A 24,051-nucleotide genomic window follows, 5' to 3' on the forward strand; every position below is an offset into this window, starting at 1 on the left:
CTAATTTTAATTTGTGCTGTTCAGAGCTGAAGGGGCCTATTCTCTACTGCCCTCCAAGCTATCTTGAACAACTGGCAAAGAAAGAGAATAGAGAAAGATGACAACCTGAGGGCACTTGTGAGCTAATGTCAGGAGAAAAATTTGACATTCACTTCATTTTAAAGAAAACAAAAGGCATTCAAAAAAATTCTCTAAATTTTTCTACCAGTTTCTACATGGAAAGACTCAGTATCGTAAAGTTTCAGTTCATTCCAAAATAATTCTAAAGTATTTGTGAAATTATACCAAACCACGCTAGAAGATGATTAAAAATCCTAAAATTTACTTGCAAGAATAAAAAGATAGGAATTCCAGGAATATTTTAGAAAAGCTGAATAATAGATGTACTTACCGCAATTGTCAAAATAAAGTAAAAAAAATCAAATGAGGTGTTACTGATCTCAGGAATATGTAGATGAAATTAGTTAGATAGAAAACCTAGAATAGACTTCAAAATTTAAACTGAATTAAGTGATTTTTCTACAGGCTTAGATTGTCTCAGAGTTGTATACTTGAATATGAAATCAAAATGTTCAAAATGAAGGACTGCTATGTTAAATTTTGTTTCCTTTTGCATTTACTTCCTCTGGAGAAATAGACACATGTATAAATTATCATCATCATCATCATGATTGTTACTGTTATCACAGCTAACTTGTATTTAATGCTTTCTCATTGTCAGAAACTCTTCTAAGCCCATTATATGTACTGTGTCATTTAATAGACACAGTAACTTTTTGAAGTTGATACAATTATTTGTCACAATTTACAGATAAAGATACTGAGACTTAAACAGTTGCAGTAAATGCCCATAGAGAGTGATGGTGAGGCCAAGATGCAAACACAGGCAATCTGGTATTAGAGACCAGGTTCTTAAGAACTGAACTGTAACTTCACATGTACATATATGCGTGTATTCTTAGGTATCATTAAGTAACAGGCCAAAGTCATGACATAGATGCACCAAACTAGCAATGCCAATTTTCTTTTGGAAGTGATCATTTTATTTTTTTATACCTGAATGTTTAAAAAATTATGTAATAAACATTACTTTTATAAACACAGAAAAGTACTTCTAAAAGGTGAAAAAAAATAGTTCTCTACCTGTCTAGTCTCAGTAGTGGTCACATTATAATTAGACCCGAAGGAAGAAAGTCAAACAGAAATGCCCAGCAGAGGAATTGAAGCTCCTTACCTACAAATGTAATTCCCAGAAGGTAGATCCAAGAGCAGATTTTTCTAACACCCAGTTCAAATGCCTAGTGAGAACTGAAAACAGCATACTGAAAACAAGCAAAACTGACTTACCTCCTGGAGGTTAAGAGTATGAAACAACTAAATTTACTTATCAAGATTAACAGCTGGCTCATTAAGACTCACTGTTCTGGGATCACCATGCAAAACTACCATGTCATAAACCACCCTATCCTAACCAGTGCCCTGCCTTATAAGTCCCCAACTTGAAATCACCCAGCCCAGGCACTAAGACCCTACAAATATCCTTCCTTGATTTCCCCTCTGGGACACTACTGAGATCTTCTCAAGGTGGTGTTCTTCTTTGCTATGGTAGGTCTAATAAGCTTAGCCACTTGCTCTACAGCATTTTTGGGTGGTGTTTTGAAGAGTCAACCATTGACAACAGCTTCAAGATTCATGGTTACATCACACATTGGGTTTTTTTTTAAGATTTATTTATTTGAGAGAGAGAGAGAGAGAGCATGAGCAGGGGGAGGGGCAGAGAGAGAAAGGGAGAGACTCCTCAAGCAGACTCCCCACTGAGCATGGAGCCCAACACAGGGCTCAGTCTCATGATGCAGAGATCATGACCTGAGCCAAAATCAAGAGTTGGACACTTAACCAACTGAGCCACCCAGGTGCCCTACATCACATTTTAAAAGTCCACATGGGGGGTATTATGCTAAGCAAAATAAGTCAATCAGAGAAAGACAAGTGTCATATGATCTCACTGATATGAGGAATTCTTAATCTCAGGAAACAAACTGAGGGTTGCTGGAGTGGTGGGGGGTGGGAGGGATGGGGTGGCTGGGTGATAAACATTGGGGAGGGTATGTGCTATGGTGAGGGCTGTGAATTGTGTAAGACTGTTGAATCACAGACCTGTACCTCTGAAACAAATAATACATTATATGTTAAAAAAAAAAAGAAGAAGAAGAAGGGGCGCCTGGGTGGCTCAGTTGGTTAAGCAACTGCCTTCGGCTCAGGTCATGATCCTGGAGTCCCGGGATCGAGTCCCGCATCGGGTTCCCTGCTCGGCAGGGAGTCTGCTTCTCCCTCTGACCCTCCCCCCTCTCATGTGCTCTCTCTCTCATTCTTTCTCTCAAATAAATAAATAAAATCTTTAAAAAAGAAGAAGAAGAAGAAGAAGAAGATAACAGGAAGGGAAAAATGAAGGGGGGGGAATTGGAGGGGGAGACAAACCATGAGAGACGATGGACTCTGAGAAACAAACTGAGGGTTCTAGAGGGGAGGGGGGTGGGGGGTGGGTTAGCCTGGTGATGGGTATTAAAGAGGGCACGTACTGTGTGGAGCACTGGGTGTTATATGCAAACAATGAATCATGGAACACTACATCAAAAACTAATGATGTAATGTATGGTGACTAACATAACATAATAAAATTTTTAAAAGTTCACATGGGGAAGAATGATGGCAGCATAAGTGTCAGTGGTGATCATCTGCTCCTAGAAACTTCCTTCAAAATGATGATCCACACAGGGTAATACCTTTAAGAGAGCTTAGGATTCAAATGAGGGATTACAGCCAGAGATAAGAGATGATGCATTGGAGAAGATGGGGAAATCAGTTTCACTTCACCCCAACAACCATCCCCCAAGACCAGGCAGCACAGCATGGACAGAGACACCCTCCTGTAGCACAGGGAGAGTGAAGTGAGCACCCTTTTTCACCACGTACACCAGCAGCAGGGCAACTCTCATGGTGCCAGGCTCCTGGCCCACCTCAGTGTCAGACCAACCCCTGTGAACCTAGACCCCAAACCAGGTCCCACAAGCCCAGGCTCCTGGAGCACCCCAGCACTGGGTTGGCTCTGGCAGCCCCAGGTTCTAGGCAGGTTCCCAGGCACTGAGGCTCCTGGTCAAACCCAGTGCCAGGTCAGCTGCTATAGACCCAGGTTCCCAGCTCACTCCATGATCAGGCTGGATCTCCTGACCTCAGGTCCCTGGCCTGCCCCAGCACCAGGCCTGCCCCTGTGGACCTAGAATCCAGACCAACTTCCACCAACCCAGACTCCCACCCTACTATCACACTGAACTGGCCCCTATGACCCGAGTCTCCAGGCAGGCTCCCACAGACTCAGCTTCCAACCTTGCCCCAGCACCAGGCCAGGCCTAGGCTCCCATCTGGCCCCAGCACCTGGCTGACCCCTGTGGCCTTAGGCTCCAAGTGGGCTCCCATAAACCCATACTCTGGTCTTTCCCAGTCCCAGGCTGGCCCCTGGGCCCCCAGCCTCCAGGCCAGCTACCACAAACCCAAACACCAAACCAATTTCAGTGGTCTCTGGTGCCTGTTTGGCCTCTATGCACCCAGGCCCATTCATACAGACATAGGTCCTAGGCCCATCCCAGGGAAGCCTGGTTAGTCCCCATGTATCCAAGCACCAGACCTGCCCACTCGGCAATCCAGGTACTGGACTGCCTGCTCGAGAACTCCAGCAGCCAGCATGCAAGAAAGCCAGTTTTATTGGCCAAAAATGGTGGAATGTTGGCAATTTCATATGACTCTGTCTAGTACTATGTTCTCTACTTTTATCTATGCTTGGGTGATTTCCATAACAAGGTTTTTAAAAATTGGTACTTAATGTATCAATTGGTTCCATGGGTGTTTATTGACCCACAACCCAATAATCTGGCAGTGACCTCATAAAACTGAATTCCTAAAAATGCAAAGATAGAGACTCTCAGTGATACCACCCTGGGACCAATACTCAGAGCAAGAATCTGACTGTGGACCCATTCAGCCAGCCTCTCTCTTTGTGTGTGCCCATTAGGTAAGATTCAGACCCATTCAGCCAGCCTCTCTCTTTGTGTGTGCCCATCAGGTAAGATTCAGACCCATTCAGCCAGCCTCTCTCTTTGTGTGTGCCCATCAGGTAAGATTCAGACCCATTCAGCCAGCCTCTCTCTTTGTGTGTGCCCATCAGGTAAGATTCTACTTGTTCCATTAGTAGAACTAGAAGGAAGTCATGGTGTCTTTACAGAGAGTTGCCCTCTTGAGGGTAGGTGAGACTGGAAGCAGCCTTTGTTTCTCAGTGTGAGATCACTGGGTGAATGTAGGGAGGTGTTTCTTGAACTGCTGAGGAACACTGGCTTCAAAGAAAAGTGGATACTTCCTCTAGGAGAAGCCCTTGACCTTGGGGAGACAGAGTTCAGGAGGCTAGGAGAGTTTGTTCCCTGATGAGAGGTTGTAGAGCACGTTGGGAAACCTATAGCTTGCAACAAGTTGCCTCCTGAAGACTTCAAATAGTCAATACAGGCTTCCTACTCTCATGTCTCAGCCCCCATAGGAAACAACTATTCAGGGAATAGAAGTGAAATTGGACAATTTGTTTAACAAGGAGCCTTGGGAATTGACTTCTTATTGGCCCCAAAATTGTAAATATTCCCTCTGTTCTTACAGTTCATCCCCACCATAGCTTTTCTTCTTTGGGCCAGGTGGATACCTACCTGTGCCTCTATGAGGCATCCTCTGTCTCCAAGATATAACTTCATCATTCTTGTCCTTTCATGGAAGCAGAACCAGCATCTTTATTGACCATCACCAGGGAGGAAACTGAGTGAAGTTTGCTTCAACGATAATGTCAAGAAGAGGAAAAATAAGACGTGGACTTGGAGGATAAGAAGAGAGAGTGAGAGAGAACAGGAGAGAGAGAGTGAGAGCAAGAAGGAAAGTCTGAGAGCAATTGGAGAGAATTCAGGCAGCAGAGAGAGAGGGTAGACTCTGTGTTCTCAGAGAACTGGGTGATTCTATTGGGCTCAAGTTAGCACTTAGGTCTCAGTCCTGAATCCAGTGGCCACTCTCACATCTGCTCAACATAGTCCTGCTGTGATGCTAGCAAGCCCTTTCCACAGCCCATAATTTGCAGCATAGTCTTTTTTTTATTAATCTTAAATTTTATTTTAAAAATTATTCAGAAACATGTATACACTCCAATGAGATATTAGTACTGTATTAAATTTTACATTTTGTTCACCAGTTAGAGAAATTACCTTCATGAATGGATGCATTTTATAAAGCTGAGATTTTTATAATTCTAGAGTCAAGTGTAATTTCCTCACCAAGCATCTGACTATTTCAAATATTAAGGGCCTTGAAAGCTAAGATTTGCTGGAAATTTTATAATTAAAAGTAAATCACCAGTGAAGAGAGACAGCTTCTAACAAATACTCAGTTTTTGTCATTAAACTAATATTTAATTTTTATTTGCTTACAGATTTTATTAGTTTGAGGTCAATTTTATTTAAAAATTATTTATCACTTTGAAGTCTTAAAAATATCATTTTGTCAATTTAAATTTTCAGTTTTCTTGTTAAGTATACTTCAAATATAAAAGGTATCAAACTGCCCAAAAATACTTTGGAGCTGTTGCTACATAGACAAATAATGTGTCCTTTTAAAGGATTGTCTGCATTTTGACTTACATTATGTGATCAAATATTAATTTTAAAAAATTATCAAAAGTTAGGTATTGCATTAAGAAAAGAATCCATCCGAAATTGTGAATCATGAACCTTGACAGTGATTCAAAGTAATCATTTCACCTATTTTAATATCCAGGTTTGAATGTAAAAATGTTTGCTAAATGTGATTTATGTTCTCCCTATTATTCAAGATTATGGTATGTGTATTAATACACTACATTTTTTTTCAAAATTTAGGTTAAACCAGTAATTCAAAAAAGGCATTAAACCACTATTAAAAACTAAATTGAAACTTTCCTTTTATGAACATTTATCATGTCATTTGGGTTAATTTAAAAAAATTAGTCATTGAAACTCTTGAGGTTTTCAAATTCAATAGCTAAATGATAACTATGTTTCTTTAGACCAACAACTCTTTGAACTGGAGACATTAAGTACAAGGAGTCTTCCTTCTTCTGCAGCAAGCATGTAGCACCGTCTTAGTATCTGGACCTGCTTTTCCAAGTCTACTTGAGTATCTCAAAGAAGAAAGTGTTTTCACCAGTCTCTGTTGGCATAAGTTTGAGTTGTTTCCATCACCGAGTCTCTGAAGTCATTGAGGTTCCTGATCTTTCCCACTGAGAAATTGTGGACACCAAGCTCTAAGTTTCCATGTGAGATAGGAATTTTGTTTCTTCGAGTAGAGCATCATCAAGATGATTAAGGAGCAAGTGAGTCTCCGGGTTCTGGAGACTTAAACTTCTCCCAGGAGTTGTGGAAAAACTGAGAGTGACAGAGGAAGTGAGTGGGAATTTGGTGGAGGATGGTAAGGGGGCTAAGGAACTTCAGGAAGAGAGCATGCAGAAGGGCAGCATGGCTCAATGGAAGGGCTGTGAGTTTTGGACTCAGGCAGACATACAGTGGTGGCTCACCATTTAATAACTGGGAGCTACACATCTTGTCCCCATTTGGGGCCTCAATAATCTCATTTGTAAAAGAAGTAAGATTATAATCCCTTCCTCGAAATTCATTGTTAGGATGACATGCCCTATATGTAATATGTCTATTATAGTGCTGGGCACATACTAGGAATTCATTAATATGAAATGTGAAGAAGCATGGAGACAGGATATGACGGGAAGGATGGGTAGTGAGGGGAGATTGGCATATTGCCCAAATCTGGTGTAAAACATAATTTTAGGAGGGCAATAGTAAACAGAGCAAGACATGCAGATTTGCAGTAGAATCAGGAGATTTTTTTTCATGTGAAGGTAAACATTTGGGTTTTGTTCAGTGGACAACAGTGGTTCATAAAGTCTCCTGTGTAGATGGCAGACTTTCCAAGAATCGTTGCCTGATTCAGTTGCATTTCTTGAGGACTCTTATAACAAAATTTCAGGGTAATTTTCTATTATGTCCATTTCCCCATAATTTGATAAATGCTTCTTGAGTCTGTTTCCTTTATTAAACTGTGAATTTATCAGTTCACTCCAGATTCTTGAAATTGTAGAGATTAAGAGTACAGGTGCTAGATTCAGACTACTTGGCTTAGTTCTGCCACCTGCTGTCTGTGAAGCACCATTTGATTTTATTAATCTCCTTGTGTCTCCATTTCCTTGTATGTGAAACAGAACCAAGCTCAGCAGGTTGTTGCAAGTAGCAAATTGGCAAAGAACTTAGAGCAATATCTGGTGTTACAGGAGGCACTCAATCTAAAAGAGAATCATTATTTATTCATGCAAATATTGGACAATTGTGTTTGTGCCTTCTATATCCTGGACAAGATGCTGGCCACAAAAATGAGCAAAGACATATAATCCCCGCTCTCAAGTGCCTGGAGGACAGGGTCTGTGTCATTTCATGTCTTTGTCCCCACCACTCAGCCCAAATCCTGGTATATGGCAAACATCATTAATTGTTTATGGAATAAATGAGTGGGTAAATGGAAAAGTGAATAAAAATGATATAGTCAGAGGTATACTTCATGAGGATTAATCTGGCAGTGATTTCAGGATGGTTTGGAGGAAGGAGAATGGATGCATAAAAGCTAATTAAGAACTAGGACTTGGCAACCCAGAAGGAATGGGAGCCTTGATTTACTCTCAAATAATGATGGGAGGAGGTAGATGGAAAATGAGTTTAAGAATAGAATGTTCAACTTCTGGAAGATGTAGCAACTCATTGATGGATTGCCTTTGGCAGTGGAAGAAATGTTTCCATCATAGTTGTTTAGAGGGATGGTGATTTCATTCACAGAAAGAGAGGCTCTAGAAGAAAATAGACTTTATTTTTTATATAATGAACTTGTCACGCAGGACAAAAAAGAGATACCACTGCTTAATATAACTATTTTATTCTGGGTCAGACACTATAGATAATTTTATATACATATCTCATTTGGTCCTCAAGAAAACTCTATCCATTATATACCATTATCATCATTCCCTTTTGAAGAAAGTGAGGTTTTAGTGGTTAGGCAATTTACACAAGGTCATTTGGCTAGTACATGGTGAGCCCATGAAGCATATCCAGGTGTTTCTCTTTTCAAAGTCCTTCCTTAACATCTGAGGTGATGCTGCCTAATGTTGGCTGAGACCATGCTGGGATGCTGAGCACTACATGGGTCACTCTCCATATGCTACCTCGCTTCAGGTTCTGAGAAAACTCAGAGGTGGGTATTATTTCTCCCAAGTATAAAGATACAGAAAATGAAGTTTAGAGAGGTTAATAGTCACTAGGTTAAGAAGCCAGGATTTTAATTCTGGTCTATTTGGATCCAATTATCTGGGTGCATCTCATCATTCCACACAGTATTTATAAAAATTTTCCAGGTAGAAATACTGAGTTTGCAGGCAGTAATTCAGATCTGGGTGTTGGAAGCCTGGAATTGTAGGTCTGAGAATCACCTCTGAAAACTCTCAGATCTCTACAAAGAAAGTTTTAAAAAGTGGATCCTAATGTAGAGTTAGGACATTTCATGAACACCCTGAAATTGTATGCAAAGTAATGTCAAGATGTATATTTTCCTGGGGTGGGGGTCGTGGACGAGGCGAGTCCTATAGTTTAGCAGAATCTCCAAAGGATCATAGGACTAAAATTGTGAAGGAAAAGAGAGCCAAAGTGAGAATATTTAAGATCTACTGTCTCAACAAATTTCAAAAATAAAATACAGTATTAGTAACTATTTGCACATTAGATCCCCAAATCTTATTCATCTTATAACTGCAAGTTTATACCCTTTGACCAGAATCTCCCCATTTCCCCAAGCCCCTGGTAGCCACCATTCTACTATTTCTATGAGTTTGACTTTTTTTTTTTTTAATTCCACATATAAATGAGGTCACATAATATTTGTCTTTCTCCACCTGGAATATTTCACTTAGCATAAAGTCCTCTGGGTTCACTCACGTTGTCACAAATTACAAAATTTCCTTCTTTCTCATGACTGAATTTTATATATATCCCACAGCTTCTCTATCCATTCCCCATTGATGGACATTTAGGTTGTTTCCATATCTTGGCTATTGTGAATTATGCTGTAATGACTGTGGGAGAGCAGATATCCATTTGAGATGCTGATTTGGTTTCCTTCAGATACATACCCAGAAAAAGGATTGCTGGATCATATGGTAGTTTTATTTTAACTTTTTGAGGAAACTCCACACTGTTTTGCACAAAGGCCACACCCATTTACACTTCCACCAAGACAGTACAAGGATTCCCTTTTCTCCATATCATCACCAACAGTTATTATATATTGTCTTTTTGGTAAAAGCCATCTAAAAGGTATGAGGTGATATCTCATTGTGATTTTTATTTGTGTTTCCCTGATGTTGAACGCCTTTTCATGTATCTGCTGGCCATTCATACCTCTTCTTTAGAGAAATATCTATTCAGGTTCTTTGCCCATTTTTAACTGGATTATTTGCATTTTTGTTATTGGGTAGTATAAGTTCCTCATATATTTTGGATACATCCCCCATCAGATATATGGTTTGCAAATATTTTCTTCTATTCTGTAGGTTGCCTTTTCTCTTTGTCGATTGTCTCCTTTGCTGGTGGAAACCTTTTAGTTTGTTGTAGTCCCACTTATTTATTTTTGCTTTTGTTCCCTATGTTTTGGTGTCATATAAAAAAAATCATTTCCAAAACTGATGTCAAGGAGCTTTCTCCCATGTTCTCTTCTAGTTTTATGAATTCAGATCTTACATTTAAGTCTTTAATGCATTTTGAGTTATTTTTTGTGAATGGTGTAAGATAAGAGTCCACTTTCATTCTTTTGAATGGTGAATATGCAGTTTTAGGCATGGGTTCATTTCTTGGCTCTCTGTTCTGTTCCATGGATCTATGTGTTTTTATGCCAGTACCATACTGTTTGATTACTACAGCTCTGTAATAAAGTTGAAATCAGGAAATATGATGCTTCCAGCTTTGTTCTTTCTCAAGATTGCTTTGGCTTTGGGGGTCTTTTGTGGTTCCATACAAATTTTAAGACTGTGTCCTCTATATTTGTGAAAAATGCCATTGGAATTTTGATAGGATTGCACTGAATCTGTAGATCACTTTGAGTAGAATGTACATTTTCACAATATTAATTATTCCAATTGGTGTAACAGGATATCTTTCCATTTATTTGTGTCTTCTCCAATTTCTTTCATCAATGTTTTAGTTTTTGGTGTACAGATCTTTTACCTTTTTGGTTAAATTTATTCCTAAGTGTTTTATTGTTTTGGATGCTATTGTAAATGGGATTGTTTTATTTATTTCTTCTTCAGATAGTTCATTGTTAGTGTATAGAAATGCAACTGATTTTTGTGTATTGATTTCATATCCTGCAACTTCACTGAGTCATTTATTAGTTTCAACCATTTGTGTGTGTGTGTGTGTGTGTGTGTGTGTGTGTGTAGTTTTTAGGGCTTTCTACACATAAGATCATGTTCATGTATTTTTTTTTCTGATTTCTTTGCATTATCTTTCTGTGTTTTTTTTTGTTGTTGTTGTTTGTTTGTTTTTAAGTAGACCCCACACCCAGCGTGGAGCCCAATGCAGGGCTTGAACTCAGGACCCTGAGATCAAGAACTGAGCTGAGATCAAGAATCGGACACAACCTACTGAGCCACTCAGGTGCCCCCTTTCTGTGTTTTCTTTTTTTTTTTTAATTATTATTATTATTATTTTATTTATTTGACAGAGAGCGAGGGAACACAAGCAGGGGGAGTAGGAGAGGGAGAAGCAGGCTTCCCGCTGAGCAGGACCCCGATGTGGGGCTCGATCTCAGGACCCCAAAATCATGACCTGAGCCGAAGGCAGACGCTCAACAACTGAGCCACCCAGGTGCCCCTCTGTGTTTTCTTGTAGCTTGTTGAACTTCCTTAAAACATCTATTTTGAAAACTTTATCAGGCAGATCATAGATATATATTTCTTTTTTTTTTTTAAGATTTTATTTATTTCTTTGAGAGAGAGAAAACAAGAGAGATCACAGAGGGGGAGGAAGAAGCAGATTTGCCACTGACTGAGTGGAAAGCCTGGTGCAGGGCCTGATCCCAGGACCCTGAGATCATGATATGAGCCGAAGGCAGCTGCCCAACTGACTGAGCCATCCAGGCACCCCATAGATCTGTATTTCTTGGGGTCAGTTACTAGAAAATTATTGTGTCATTTGGTTGTGTCATGTTTTGTTGATTTTTAACGTTCCCTGAAATCATGCCTTGACATTTTCACATTTGAAGAAGCAGTTACCTCCGCCAGGTTTTACTGACTGGCTTTGGGGGGAAAAATTCCTCTGTTAGCCCTTCTAGGGATTCTTAGGCTTTTCAATGGATTCTTAGACCTTTTCAATGAATACCCCTGCTCCACACTTCTTGTTCCCTATGGGAGGGGACGTTCTTAAGACTGTATACCTTCTCTTGATCCTACAAAGCCAGGACAGAGGCTGACAGCCTCTGGTTTGCTTTCCCTAGGGTGGTGCCCTGAAATGCTCAAGTTTGTGTGTTTTCTCTCAATTCCTCAGAGTTGGACTGGTTTTCTACACTTGCTCACTAGCCATCTGCAAATGCCCAGACTTGCTGCCCTTGGGGGCATGCACAGGGAACCAGCCAGCAGTGGCTTGGTGGTGTTCGTGGGTGAGGCACACAGGGCACTGGAAGTCCCTGCAGGAGAGATGGGAGGGTCTACAGATGAGAAGCATTGCCAGCAGTGTGTGGGCAGGCTTCCTGGTGGAATAGTTAGCAGGATCTGCATCCCTTTGATGCATGGTGAGACTTGCCTGCTCTGCTCCCAGCCTCTCCCTGCCTTTAGTCAGGTAGCTCCCCTCAGTGTTCTGCATGGGATGAGAAAGAGGTGGGTCTCTTTGGCAGCATCCTGCACAGCTGGGGGAGTCAAATGCTCACTCACATGCTCTCACTTTACCCCGTGGGAAGAATCAAGGGCTGAGTGTGTCTCCTTGGCACTGAGTTGTGCTGCTTTGGTGAAGTGTGACCATAGCTACAGTGAAGCTGTTCCTCTAACCTCTTCAAAGTGTTAAATCTCAGATTGTTTTTGCTGTAGTTATGTGCTGGAACTTCTCTGCTGGACCCCGGGCTCCTACGCACATACTCTGGTCAACGGGTAATTGTCAAACTTGGTGTTCTTTGCAGGGAAGATGGAAAACCGTTCTGCCATCTCCTGAAATCACCCAGGAAGTGATCCTTAAAGGGAAACAGGATTGTGAACTGAGCGAGCATGATCATGTAATCTGTCTAGTTGTGTAAGTCTTCTCTTAGGACTTTCAATCGTTTTAAAGTTTCAAGCTTTCTTTTCTAAATTATGCATTTAAGACTATGAATTTACTTCTACATACTGGTTTACCTGCATCTCCTTTGATTAGGTAAGTTTTTTGTTTTGGGGGGTGATTTTTTTTGAGTGCGCTCGACCCAATGTTACGTTAGTTTTAGGTGAACAATATAGGGATTCACCTTCTCTAGACATTATGTTATTCTCACCGCAGGTGTAGCCACCATCTGTCACCATACAACGCTATTACATCATTGACTATGTTCTCTTTGCTGTGCCTTTTATTCCTGTGACTTAATTCATTCCACAGCTGGAAGCCCGTATCTCCCACTCCCTTTCACCCATTTTGCCCACCCTCCCAACCCCCTCCCTCTGGCAACCATCAGTTTGTTCTCTGTATTTACAGGTCTGATTCTCCTTTTTATTTGTTCATCTGTTTTTTTAGATTCCATACATGAGTGAAATCATACAGCATTTGTCTTTCTCTGTCTAATTTCTCTTAACATTATACCCTCTAGGTCCATACATGTTGTTGCAAATGGCAAGATTTCATCCTTTTAAAAGGCTGCATAATATTACATTGTATATCTATATCTATATATCTACACAGATAGATAGATGATAGGTTTTTTAAAAAGTATAAATATTCCTGGTTTCAATGATGATGTCTGCTTTGATGCATACATTATTTTTAAATGTGCTTTTAATAGCTCCAGTCATATAGGAAGAGGCTGATTATCTTTTATTATTGATTTCTATTTTGACTACATTATGATCAGAAAATATATTCTGTTTGATATGTATTCTTTAGTATTAACATTTGCATTATGGCCTAATTTTTAAGGATATATGTCCTTGAAAAAATGTGGATTCTCTAATAATTTCATGTAATGCTCAAATCAAGCTGCTTAATTGTGTGACTCAGATTTTCTCTGCCCTTACCAAAATTCTACTTCCCCCTCCCACCCGCCCCCGGTCTCTCAACTACTAAAAAAAGATATGATAAAATCTCCTAATATGATGTGGTTTATCATTTTTTCCTTACAGTCTGTTAGTTTTTTTCTTTATATACTGGAAGCCTGTGCTATTAGATGCATATTAGTAGCTGTTTTTTTTTTTTCTGGTGAATTTTCCTTTTATTATGATATAATGACTTTCCTTATCCCTTTTAATGCCTTTGCCTTAAGTATGTCTTGTCTGATATCAACGAGCTGTCCATTTTCTTGCTTGCTTCAGCAGCACATATCCTAAAATAAGCTGTTCATCTTAATTTTGGTTAGTATCTCTTGATATACCTTTATTATTTCCTGACAGTCAAACTTTCTACATCATTACAGTTTAGGCGTAACTCTTGTACACACACATGAGATGACAGAATTTTGTCCCTTTGTCCAATCTAAATGCCTCTGTTTTTAAAGATTAAAGCCATTTAAACATTTTTGTAATTACCCATATATTTTGTGATTTTTGTCTGCTGCTTTATATTTCCTTTCCTGACTTATACTGGTTCGACCAAAATCTTTTTAGTTCTGTTACAACCCTACTATAATTTACAAGTTATAAATTCTGTATCCATTATTTTAGTGGTTACACCTAAACTTAAATCTTGTAGTAGAAAGTCCAAAATACTCAACATTTCTATTCTCCTGTAACTCAATGCAAGAACCTTTCAAAACGTATTCTAATTCCTCTTCTTGTAGTCATATAATTGTTCCCTAGTATCTTAATCCATCTTGTTTATGTGGAATTATTATTATTTTAAAACTCAGCATCTTGTTAATTTTTTCTACTTATGTGTCTGTTCGTTGCTTCCTGTATATTGCTTATCTTTAATTCAATTTGTTTTATCCTGAAGGAAATCTCTTAGTTTCTTTTCCAGTAAGTTTTCATGTTTGGTAAACTCTCTCAATATTTTTCTGAAATGAGAATACTCATGGGAGGGTCCTACTACCAAACCTTGACATATGAGTTGCTGTAAACACTTCATCAATAGTTCAAGATGTAACCTGTATATAAACAGGTGTTATACTTAGTCCGGTTGGGAAATTGGTTGTAATCTCATCTGATTTTCCAGAATCATCTCTGTAGCATTCCTGTAATGTCACCCTTGCAATACTTCCAGAGGAATCATACCCATGGAACCAAGGAACCAAACCAGTGCCTCTGAATTCATCCTCCTGGGACTTTCAGAAAATCCAGAGCAGGACACCCTCCTCTTTGCTCTGTTTCTCTGCATGTATGTGGTCACAGTAGTGGGGAACCTGCTCATCATCCTGGCCATCAGCTCAGATTCACACCTCCACACCCCCATGTACTTCTTCCTGGCTAATCTCTCATTGGTTGATTTCTGTCTGGCCACCAACACAGTCCCCAAGATGTTGGTGAACATCCAAATCAGGAGCAAGTCGATCTCCTATCCCTCCTGCCTGACCCAGATGTATTTTTTCCATTTCTTTGGCATTATGGACAGTGTTTTAATTGCTGTAATGGCTTATGACAGGTTTGTGGCTATATGTCACCCCTTACACTACACCACCATTATGAGCCCACGCTTCTGTGGCCTGCTGGCTGGTGGCCCATGGGTGTTTTCCTACTTTATTTCCCTCACTCATATCCTCTTGATGGTGTGCCTGGTTTTCTGTGGGAACAACAAGATTCCTCACTACTTCTGTGACCTCACTCCTCTTCTCAGGCTTTCTTGCACTGACACCTCTGTGAACAAGATCTTTGTGCTCATTGTGGCTGGGATGGTGATAACCGTGCCTTTCATCTGCATCCTGGCTTCCTATGCTCGCATCATTGTGGCCATCATGAAGGTCCCCTCTGCAGGGGGCAGGAAGAAAGCCTTTTCCACCTGCAGCTCCCATCTGTCTGTGGTTGCTCTCTTCTATGGGACCACCATTGGGGTCTATTTGTGTCCTTCTTCTGTGCGCACAGCTGTGAAGGAGAAAGCCTCTGCTGTGATGTACACTGTGGTCACCCCCATGCTGAACCCCTTTATCTATAGCCTGAGGAACAGAGATCTGAAGGGGGCCCTGAGGAAGCTTGTCAACAGAAAAATTACTTCATCTTCCTGACCATAAGGACACCTGGAAACTTCCAGGAAGTAAGATCTCAACGTCTAAGGTCATGGGCAAAAGAATGGAGTTGCATGGTTTGAGAGAGTAGCCACTTTGGATTTTGAGTTGCAGAAGTTTAAAAGGAAATCTCTCTTTTTTTTTAAAGATTTTATTTATTTATTTGAGAGAGAGAATGAGATAGAGAGAGAGAGAGCGCATGAGAGGGGGGAGGATCCGAGGGAGAAGCAGACTCACTGCTGAGCAGGGAGCCCAATGCGGGACTCGATCCTGGGACTCCAGGATCATGACCTGAGCCCAAGGCAGTCGCTTAACCAACTGAGCCACCCAGGTGCACTAAAAGGAAATCTCAAGATGGCCCTGTTACTATTTTCTCAATTACTGAGACCAGTAGGAGTCCTTTTGGGTATGTCCGATGCTGTCTTCCCAGAAAGATCAGTCTAGCCCTACTAGATTGGATTTCTCCTGGTTCAAAATCCAGTTAGCTCTCAACAAATACTTATGGAGTTCATATTCTGGGCTTGCTGTAAGCTCTAGCCATGGAGTGGTGAGCAGGAGACACAAGGTCCCTATTGTGTAGAGTTTATAGTGGAATATGGGAGGAGATACTAATTGTAATGGAATGAAATATGCAGGGCAAGAGTAGGGTAGAGTAGGAACACCCTATAGAATCTGGAAGGGGGAATCAGGAAAGGTTTACTGGGAGAGATGATCTTAAACCTCAAAGGATAAGATGATGTTTTTCAGGCAAATATGAGGGAAAGAGTAACAGAAAAAAGAAGAAAAAAACCCAGTATGTGAAAAGGTCAGAGAGCAAGAGAAAATAAGAGAAGGATGCATTTGTGAAGTGAAAAATCCAGTTATGGTGAATGCCTTGGGGAATGCCAGGTCAAGAAGGACTTTAGGGGCCAACTCAAGAGTTTGGCTTTTTCCTGAGAACCAGAGAGTTCTTTCACTTCCAGGGACAAAAGTCAGGGAGCATATAGGTAAGTCATGTCCCCCCCTTTTTTTATTATGTTATGTTAATTACCATACATTACATCATTAGTTTTTGATGTAGTGTTCCATGATTCATTGTTTGCATATAACACCCAGTGCTCTATGCAGAACGTGCCCTCTTTAATACCCATCACCAGGCTAACCCATCCCCCCACCCCCTCCCCTTTAGAACCCTCAGTTTGTTTTTTAGAGTCCATAGTCTCTCATGGTTCATCTCTCCCTCCGATTCCCCCCCCATTCTTCCCCTCCTTCTATCTTCTTCTTCTTCTTTTTTTTTTTAACATATAATGTATTATTTGCTTCAGAGGTACAGATCTGTGATTCAACAGTCTTGCACAATTCACAGCGCTCACCATAGCACATACCCTCCCCAATGTCTATCACCCAGCCACCCCATCCCTCCCACCTCCCACCACTCCAGTAACCTTCAGTTTCTTTCCTGAGATCAAGAATTCCTATCAGTGAGGTCATATGATACATGTCTTTCTCTGACTGACTTCTTTCACTCAGCATAACACCCTCCAGTTCCAGCCACATCATTGCAAATGGCAAGATTTCATTCTTTTTGATGGCTGCATAATATTCCATTGTGTATATATACCACATCTTCTTTATCCATTCATCCGTCGATGGTCATGTCCCCCCTTCTACCCTCACTCTTATTCTGTCTTCTCGGGGAGCAAGATAGCATGTACTAGATAAAATTTGTATAAGGCACAGGGGAGAAAGAAATTGAAACCATGCACTAAGAAAATGAGGAACCATTTGACTTGGTATAAGTCTTTGTAGCCAAAGAGGAAAATACCGATCAATTGAATCTTGAATGTTTAAGCCAGAAGGAAGCCGAGACATGTCTCAGTTGCCGTATATGCCTGTGGATTGCATGAGTAGTAACACTGCTTACAACAGAAATGAGAGCTATTTGTTGCAGGTTTTCCTTGTGTCTCCTCACCATGTTCCATTACACTGTCTCATTTCCTCATTTTCTAGCCCCTATGAAAGCAATGCATCTCATTTATGTGTATTGTGAAGTAATTCTAATGTTTATATGGAGATTCACAACCCAAATGGAACGAGCAGTGAGTTTGGGCTCTATTTCTGGGCTGAATGAGCAGTGAATGGGGCCAGAATTTTTCAAATGGTGCTAAGGAGCTGACATCGTCTTAAGCAGAATGGCTTTGAATAATTTGTACCTCTAGTTTGCTTATGTTACTTTCCTTCCAAGAGAATTAAATGAGACTTTCTCAGTTGAACAAACAGACCTCCAGACTTGGCCCTGTTGTAGGCTGGAAAGAGGATGCTTTCTGGGGATACTCTGGTGAATAAAACCCATAACTTAAGAATAGTGGAGTTTGCTGTAGGGAACCCACCATCTGGTCAGGGCTTTTTCAGACAACCAAAAGTCAGCTGATAACTGAACCACACCTCTTTCTCTTAGTAGGTCCTCCTGCCATATGCACGCGAGTAGTTACAGTGATAGTTGGGAGAGGGGATGCAATGTGATGCCTGGCGCCAATAAAATTCTCTTAAGATTCTGTCAGCCAAACTATCTCTGTCTTGTTTTGTGTTAAAAAAAGTTAAGGCCTCATCTCCAAGAGAGATTTGTCCTGGTAGCCCTTACAATATCAACTTCCAACATTTGCTGACATTGACATATGTTTAATTAATTCATTCAATAAATATTTACCAAGTTTCCTTTATGCCAGCTAATAGTCTAAGCACTGGCAATGGAGCAGTAAGCAAGAGAGAGAAAAAAAATAAATAAAAAGCCCTTTCCTATGACTAAAAGGTTTAGTACCAAGGAGTTTTTTGGGGAGTGGAACTGTTCTGTATCCTGATATCAGAGCAATGACTTTGAAGGTACTAAAAAATTTAAATGCTCTGTCTCCCCAGATCCCACAAATCTATACATGTGATAAAATCCCAAGGACTGTACACCAGAAAAAAAAGTTAATCTTACTGATATTAATTTTTTCAAAAATAAAATTAAACAATAAATAATAAGGCAACCATTCCCATTTCAGCAGGGAAAACAATAAACAAAGAAATAATCACTATGTTAGATAATTACCAATGGTGAGAAGGACTTCAAAGGTATAATGGAGAATATGTGACAGAGACAGACGGAGGGAGGTATTTTAATTGGGCATTTCTGAGAGCAACTGGTCTCTGGTAAGATGACTTCTGAGCTGAGACCTGAATCAGGCCAAGAAAGGAGTATTCCTAGGAAGGAGGTGGGAATGGAGTGTCAGAAGAAGGGAACTGGACATGCAAAGTCAGGAACAAGTCAGTAGTTCAGTGTTAAGGAGTTGTCCATGTTTTTAAAATATTTTTAGATTAGTGTAAACAATTTAGATTTGCAGGAACAAAATCCTGCAAACACTATAAGCCCGACATAGAACTTGGCTTAAAACAACCAACAGTTATTATTTCATGGTTTCTGTGGGTCAGGAAACTGGGAGTGGCTTTGCTCTGTGACTTGGCTCAGAGTCTCGGATAGGGTGGCAATCACAAGTCTGCGGGCACTGTGGTCAGGCCCCATCCTGACCGGAGCAGGGAGTCTTGCTCCACCCTCCCCCTGAGCAGATCTCAGATCTTCACTGATCAAAGACAGCAGTTCCTGGACAAATGGGTCTCTTCACAGTGGAGTGGAAGAGAGAGAGGGACAAAGACAGAGAGAGAGACAGAGAGGGGGAGAGAGACAGAGACAGAGAGGAGAGAAGGGGAGGGAGGGAGAGAGAGACAGAAGGAGAGAGACAGGGAGAAGCTGAGAAGGACACCAATATCCTCCCAGCAGCTGCCTTTTCAGGCGACTGACCCACAGTTCACGGGATGTTGGCCGGTGTTGCCCTGGTCTGGACACTCTGAACTCATGCAGTTCCAGCTTACGACACACGGGGGCAGCAGAGACACCCAGCCGGGGTGCCTGGTTCTCTCCCCTGCGCCAGGAACAGAACTTACAGGGATCCCCCCTCCACCTCAGCCCCGTCACCACAGGGGAGCCACAGACCTGCCACTTCCCCAGGGCATCCCAAGTCGGGGCACAGTGGGAGAGTGGCTTACGTGTTCCAAATGCCCGGTCCATCCCACCCCCAGGACTCCCTGAACCTGCACTCTTTCCCCACCCCACCCAGGACTGGGGCTGTCTGGGGTCCAAATGGGGAGGGTCCACGGGGCCCTTGTTCTTGCTCCGAGGTTGGGAGAGAGAGACAGAGGTGGCGGGGGAGAGGGAGGGGAAGGGACCGAAATCGTGATTAGAAATGAAACAACAGCATCGGTGTATGGACCCTCAAGTCCAGAGGCGACCTTGGGACAGGTGGGATGTAGTGTCCACTTCATGTGAGGGGCGGCACCACGGCAGGATTTGGAGAGGGCAAGGGGAAGGTGGAGAGACAATATTGACAGAGTAGCTGGATGTTTAGGACCCTCAGCATTCCCTTCACAGATATTCACTGGATGCCTATGATGTTCCTGACAAGTCTCAGGCCTGGGGAGACAATGGACTCAGCGGACGGCCAATCTCTGCCCTCCAGGAGCTAACGTTCGAGCGTCAGAGTCCATGAACATAAGCAAGAAGTACATCAAGGAAGATGTGAGGTCACATTGTTTTGAAGAACAGAATATGGATAAGGGTGGAGGGGTATGTGATAGTTTTCTCTTTCACAGCTTTATTGAGATATAATTCATATAGCATGCATTCCCCCATTTAAACTATACAATTAAAAAATACACAATTTAGCGGTTTTCAGTATGTTCACAGAGCCATGCAGCCATCGCCACAATCACTTTTAAAACATTTTCGTTACCCCAAAAAGAAATCCCATATTTAATGGCAGTCTTCGTACCCCATTTCACCCCTACTCCTTAGCCCACAGCCCTAAACAACCACTAATCTATTTTCTGTTTCTTTTGTTTCTATAGCTTTGCTGATTCTGGACATTTTGCATAAATGGGATAGAGAGTATGTGACCGGCTCCTTTCACTGAGCATAGTTTTCAAGGTTCATCCATGTTGGAGCATAAATCAATACCTCATTCCTTTATATAGCCAAATCATATTCCCTCATATGTTGGCTCTATGTGCAGAAATACCACATCTTGTTTATCCATTTATCAGTTGATGGGCATTTGGGTTTTTTCTCACATGGTTTCCACTTTTTAGCTGTCATGAATAATGCTGCTATGAGCGTTCATATACAAGTTTTGTATGGACAGGGTTGTAGGGTGTTTTTATTATTTTTGTATTGAGGCATAATTGACTTAGAGCATCATGTTAGTTTCAGGTGTCCTACATGAAAAATATTTGTATATATTGCAAAACGATCACCACAGTGAGTCTAGTTCTCATCTGTCACCATCCCTAGTTGCAAAACTTTTTTTCTTGCCATAAGAACTTTTAAGATTGGGGTGCCTAGGTGGCTCAGTCAGTTAAGCATCTGCCTTCGGCTCTGGTCATGATCTTCCGGTCCTGGGATTGAGCCCTGCGTCTGGACTTCCTGCTCAGCGGGGAGTCTGCTTCTCTCTTTCTCTCTGTCCCTCCCCCCTGCTCATGTTCTCTCTCTCTCTCTGTCTTTCAAATAAATAAATAAAATCTTTTTAAAAAAAAACTTTTAAGATCTGCTCTCTTAGCAACTCTTGGCAATACGCAAATGCAGTGTCATTACCAGTCACCGTGCTGTACAAGGATTGTAGTCTCAAACTAAGTAGTTAGGGAAGGACTCACTGAGAAGGTGGCATTTAATCAGTCATTGGAAAGGTGAACGAGGGAACCGTTGGGACGCGCACAGGGACAGCCAGCTCCCAGGCCTTGAGCTGAGAGCAGGCTTACATGTTCAAGGAATCACTGCGAATAAAGATTGGACCATGTTAACAGCATTAAATAATGAGCAGCTTTCTTATCATTGTGCGGCTGTTGGAGCAATTCCCAGAGACGACAAAGAGCATGCAGGAAGTGCGAAGAGCTCCTCAGTAAGGTTGGGGGAGCCGAGGGGTGCAGAACAATGAAGGCAGGGGAGGTGAGTCATAGCAATGGGAGTGTGAGCAGAGGTATTACCTGGGTCAGTGAGGTGTTACCCTGGGGTTGGAGCCAACGAGGCAGGGGTGGGGTCCCCAGTGAAAGCAGATAGACCGGGACTTTAGAAAGTAAATCTGGTACTGCAGTGGCTTGGAGCTCCCCGAGGAGAGTTGGAATCAGCCCAGCCTCCCCACCCTCCCGACAAATCCTGAGCTGGGAAGGCCAGCTTCCCTGTGGATGCCAAGCCTCCAGCCCAGCAGAATGCGGGTCTCAGGTGTCGTTAACACCTGCGTTGTTGAAGGAGTTGAATGAGATCACATTTCCCTGGGAAAGCCTGATGTCTTTGAGGGAGGGATCCCACAGTCTGCCCTGCTTATTTCTGTCCCCAGTGCCCCCACAAAACTAAAGAACAATCACTCTTCACTGTGGACAGGCTTTCTCTCTCTGCTTTGGGGTCAGGGAAGGGGCTGAGGCTTCCTCAAAGTCTGAGGATAGGTTGGAACTCTCCAGAGAGAGTCAGGTTTCAGCGAACCTAAGGAATGCCCTCCAGGGAGTACCGGAAAGGTGGGGGGGAAAGGGAAGGAGCTTTTTCTTTAAAGATTTTATTTGTTTATTTTTGAGAGAGAGAGAGAGAGAGAGAGAGAGAGAGAGTACAAGCAGGGGAGGGGCAGGCAGAGGGAGAAGCAAACACCCCTCTGAGCAAGGAGATTGATGCAATTCGGGGCTCCACCCCAGCACCCTGGGATCATGACCTGAGCCGAGGGCAGATGCTTAACTGCACCCAGGTGCCCCGAGTTTTTCCTTTAGAACAGAGTGGGGTTCCCTAGGACACAATCTGCAGGATTCCAACTGAGATGATGAACAATAAGATGTGCAGCCCCTTCCCTAGGCTTTAGGAAGGAAGGGCAATGGGAATTCCTCCTGAGAAGGAAGACATCTTAAAGCAGCCACCTATACCCTATTTGGGCAGGGGCTCCCCAGACCCTACTGAGAATCAGACTGGGGCCGGAACCCCCCTCCCTGGAGAAATGCACATCCATAGACACTGGTGACATTTCAGTGGCTCAGAGAAGACCTCAGGGTTTGGCCCCTGGACTAAAATCCCAGAACTGCCACTTGCTAGCTGGGTCACCTTGGGCAAAGCCCTTACTCCGCTATGCTTCAGTTTTCTCTCTGTGCAATGGGGAAATAGTGATAATCTTTTCTGCCTCACTGGACTATTGGATGATTAGACACAATAAGGCATGTGGAAGGTTTAGGGCAGCATGTAGCAAAGGGGAAGTACTCAGCTCTCATAATTATTACTGATGAACCCCCTCTATCAGTTTTCTAGGGCTACATGGAGCTGCTTCTGTCCTTAGGGACTAGAGGAGGATGCACAAGTTTGGGGAGGGCAATTCAGAAAATCAGCTTCAAGACCGATTTCCATGGAGACCAGTGGCAAATCCAACAGGTGCTACTTTCACTGCCTAGAAGCAAGAAGTTAGGGACACCAGGTGGCTGAGCCTTAAGGGCAGCAGGGAGGGTGTGATCTGCGGGCTTTGGGGATGAGGGTGGGGGGTGACGAGGGAGCTGTTTTGGGACCTCGTTTGTCAAAAGCCTTGGGAGCCCTGAAGCCTCCAGCAAACACCATGCGGTTAATGAATTTTTTCCTCCTGGGGGAATAAAATTGGCAAGATTAATTGGTGATGTCTATCTGGGCCTGAGCGAATGAAGAATGTGGTGCATGTGTGTGGGCTTCTGCCTTCCCCGTCATGGGCCTCCTTCATTCCTTTATGGAATACCCGTGAGGTCCCAGAGAACGCGCCAGAGATGAACAAGGCCCTGGTTGGAGCTGTGCCCACGGCCCAGCCTGGATGTGGGGGGTGGAGGAGACAGTGAAGGCTTTTCTGGAAGCTTATCCCATTAACCAGGTGAGATGGGGAAGTGTGGGTACCCCAAAAGAGCATCCCAGGCAGAGCTGCATGTGGGGCCGGGCGGGGGGAGGGGGGGCCAGAAATGGCAATTGCATTGTCTGAGAAGTTGGTCAAAATACCAATGGGGTCGACGAGGCAGGTGACTTAGGGATTTCTAAGTACATTGATTAGCCTGAAGGGCATAGTTGTTTGTTGGTTTTGCTCTCTCCAAAGCATGAACTTCATGAAGACAGGGACGCTGTCTGTCTTGTTTCCTACCTAACACCGACATGGATAGTTGGACCTCGGCCGGATGTGCTGGTAAAGGTTTCACACCCCGTCCTTGGGAGGTGGGGGTGGATCCGTAGGGTTTGCCAGTTTGGTTGGTTTAAATATTTCCATCCCTGGCTGATTTCCTGGACCATGGTGACACCACTCACCCATGGCCTTGGGAAGAGACGTGCCTCAGCACAGAAGCCTCACCTTAAAGGTACAGTAGACGACATCAGGATCTTATAATGGCAAAATATAGGAAGAGATGAGTTTTGAGTGTTTATTACTTCTGTTTTTAATATATTTAATCATATGTTTATATAAT

The 24,051-nt window shown here is 42.3% G+C and overlaps 1 protein-coding gene across 1 annotated transcript; it reads left to right on the plus strand.

Annotated features, from left to right (window-relative positions):
* Positions 1-14,604: 14,604 nt before the first annotated feature.
* OR1M1 (olfactory receptor family 1 subfamily M member 1) lies at positions 14,605-15,546 on the plus strand. Its single transcript, XM_028093212.1, has one exon. The coding sequence runs from the start codon at positions 14,605-14,607 to the stop codon at positions 15,544-15,546; it is 942 nt and encodes a 313-aa protein (XP_027949013.1).
* The last annotated feature ends 8,505 nt before the right edge of the window (positions 15,547-24,051 follow it).

Source organism: Eumetopias jubatus, unplaced genomic scaffold, assembly GCF_037043125.1.
Source record: "Eumetopias jubatus isolate StellerSeaLion01/CBP00866 unplaced genomic scaffold, mEumJub1_p1.0 scaffold_1, whole genome shotgun sequence".
Classification (NCBI taxonomy): domain Eukaryota; kingdom Metazoa; phylum Chordata; class Mammalia; order Carnivora; family Otariidae; genus Eumetopias; species Eumetopias jubatus.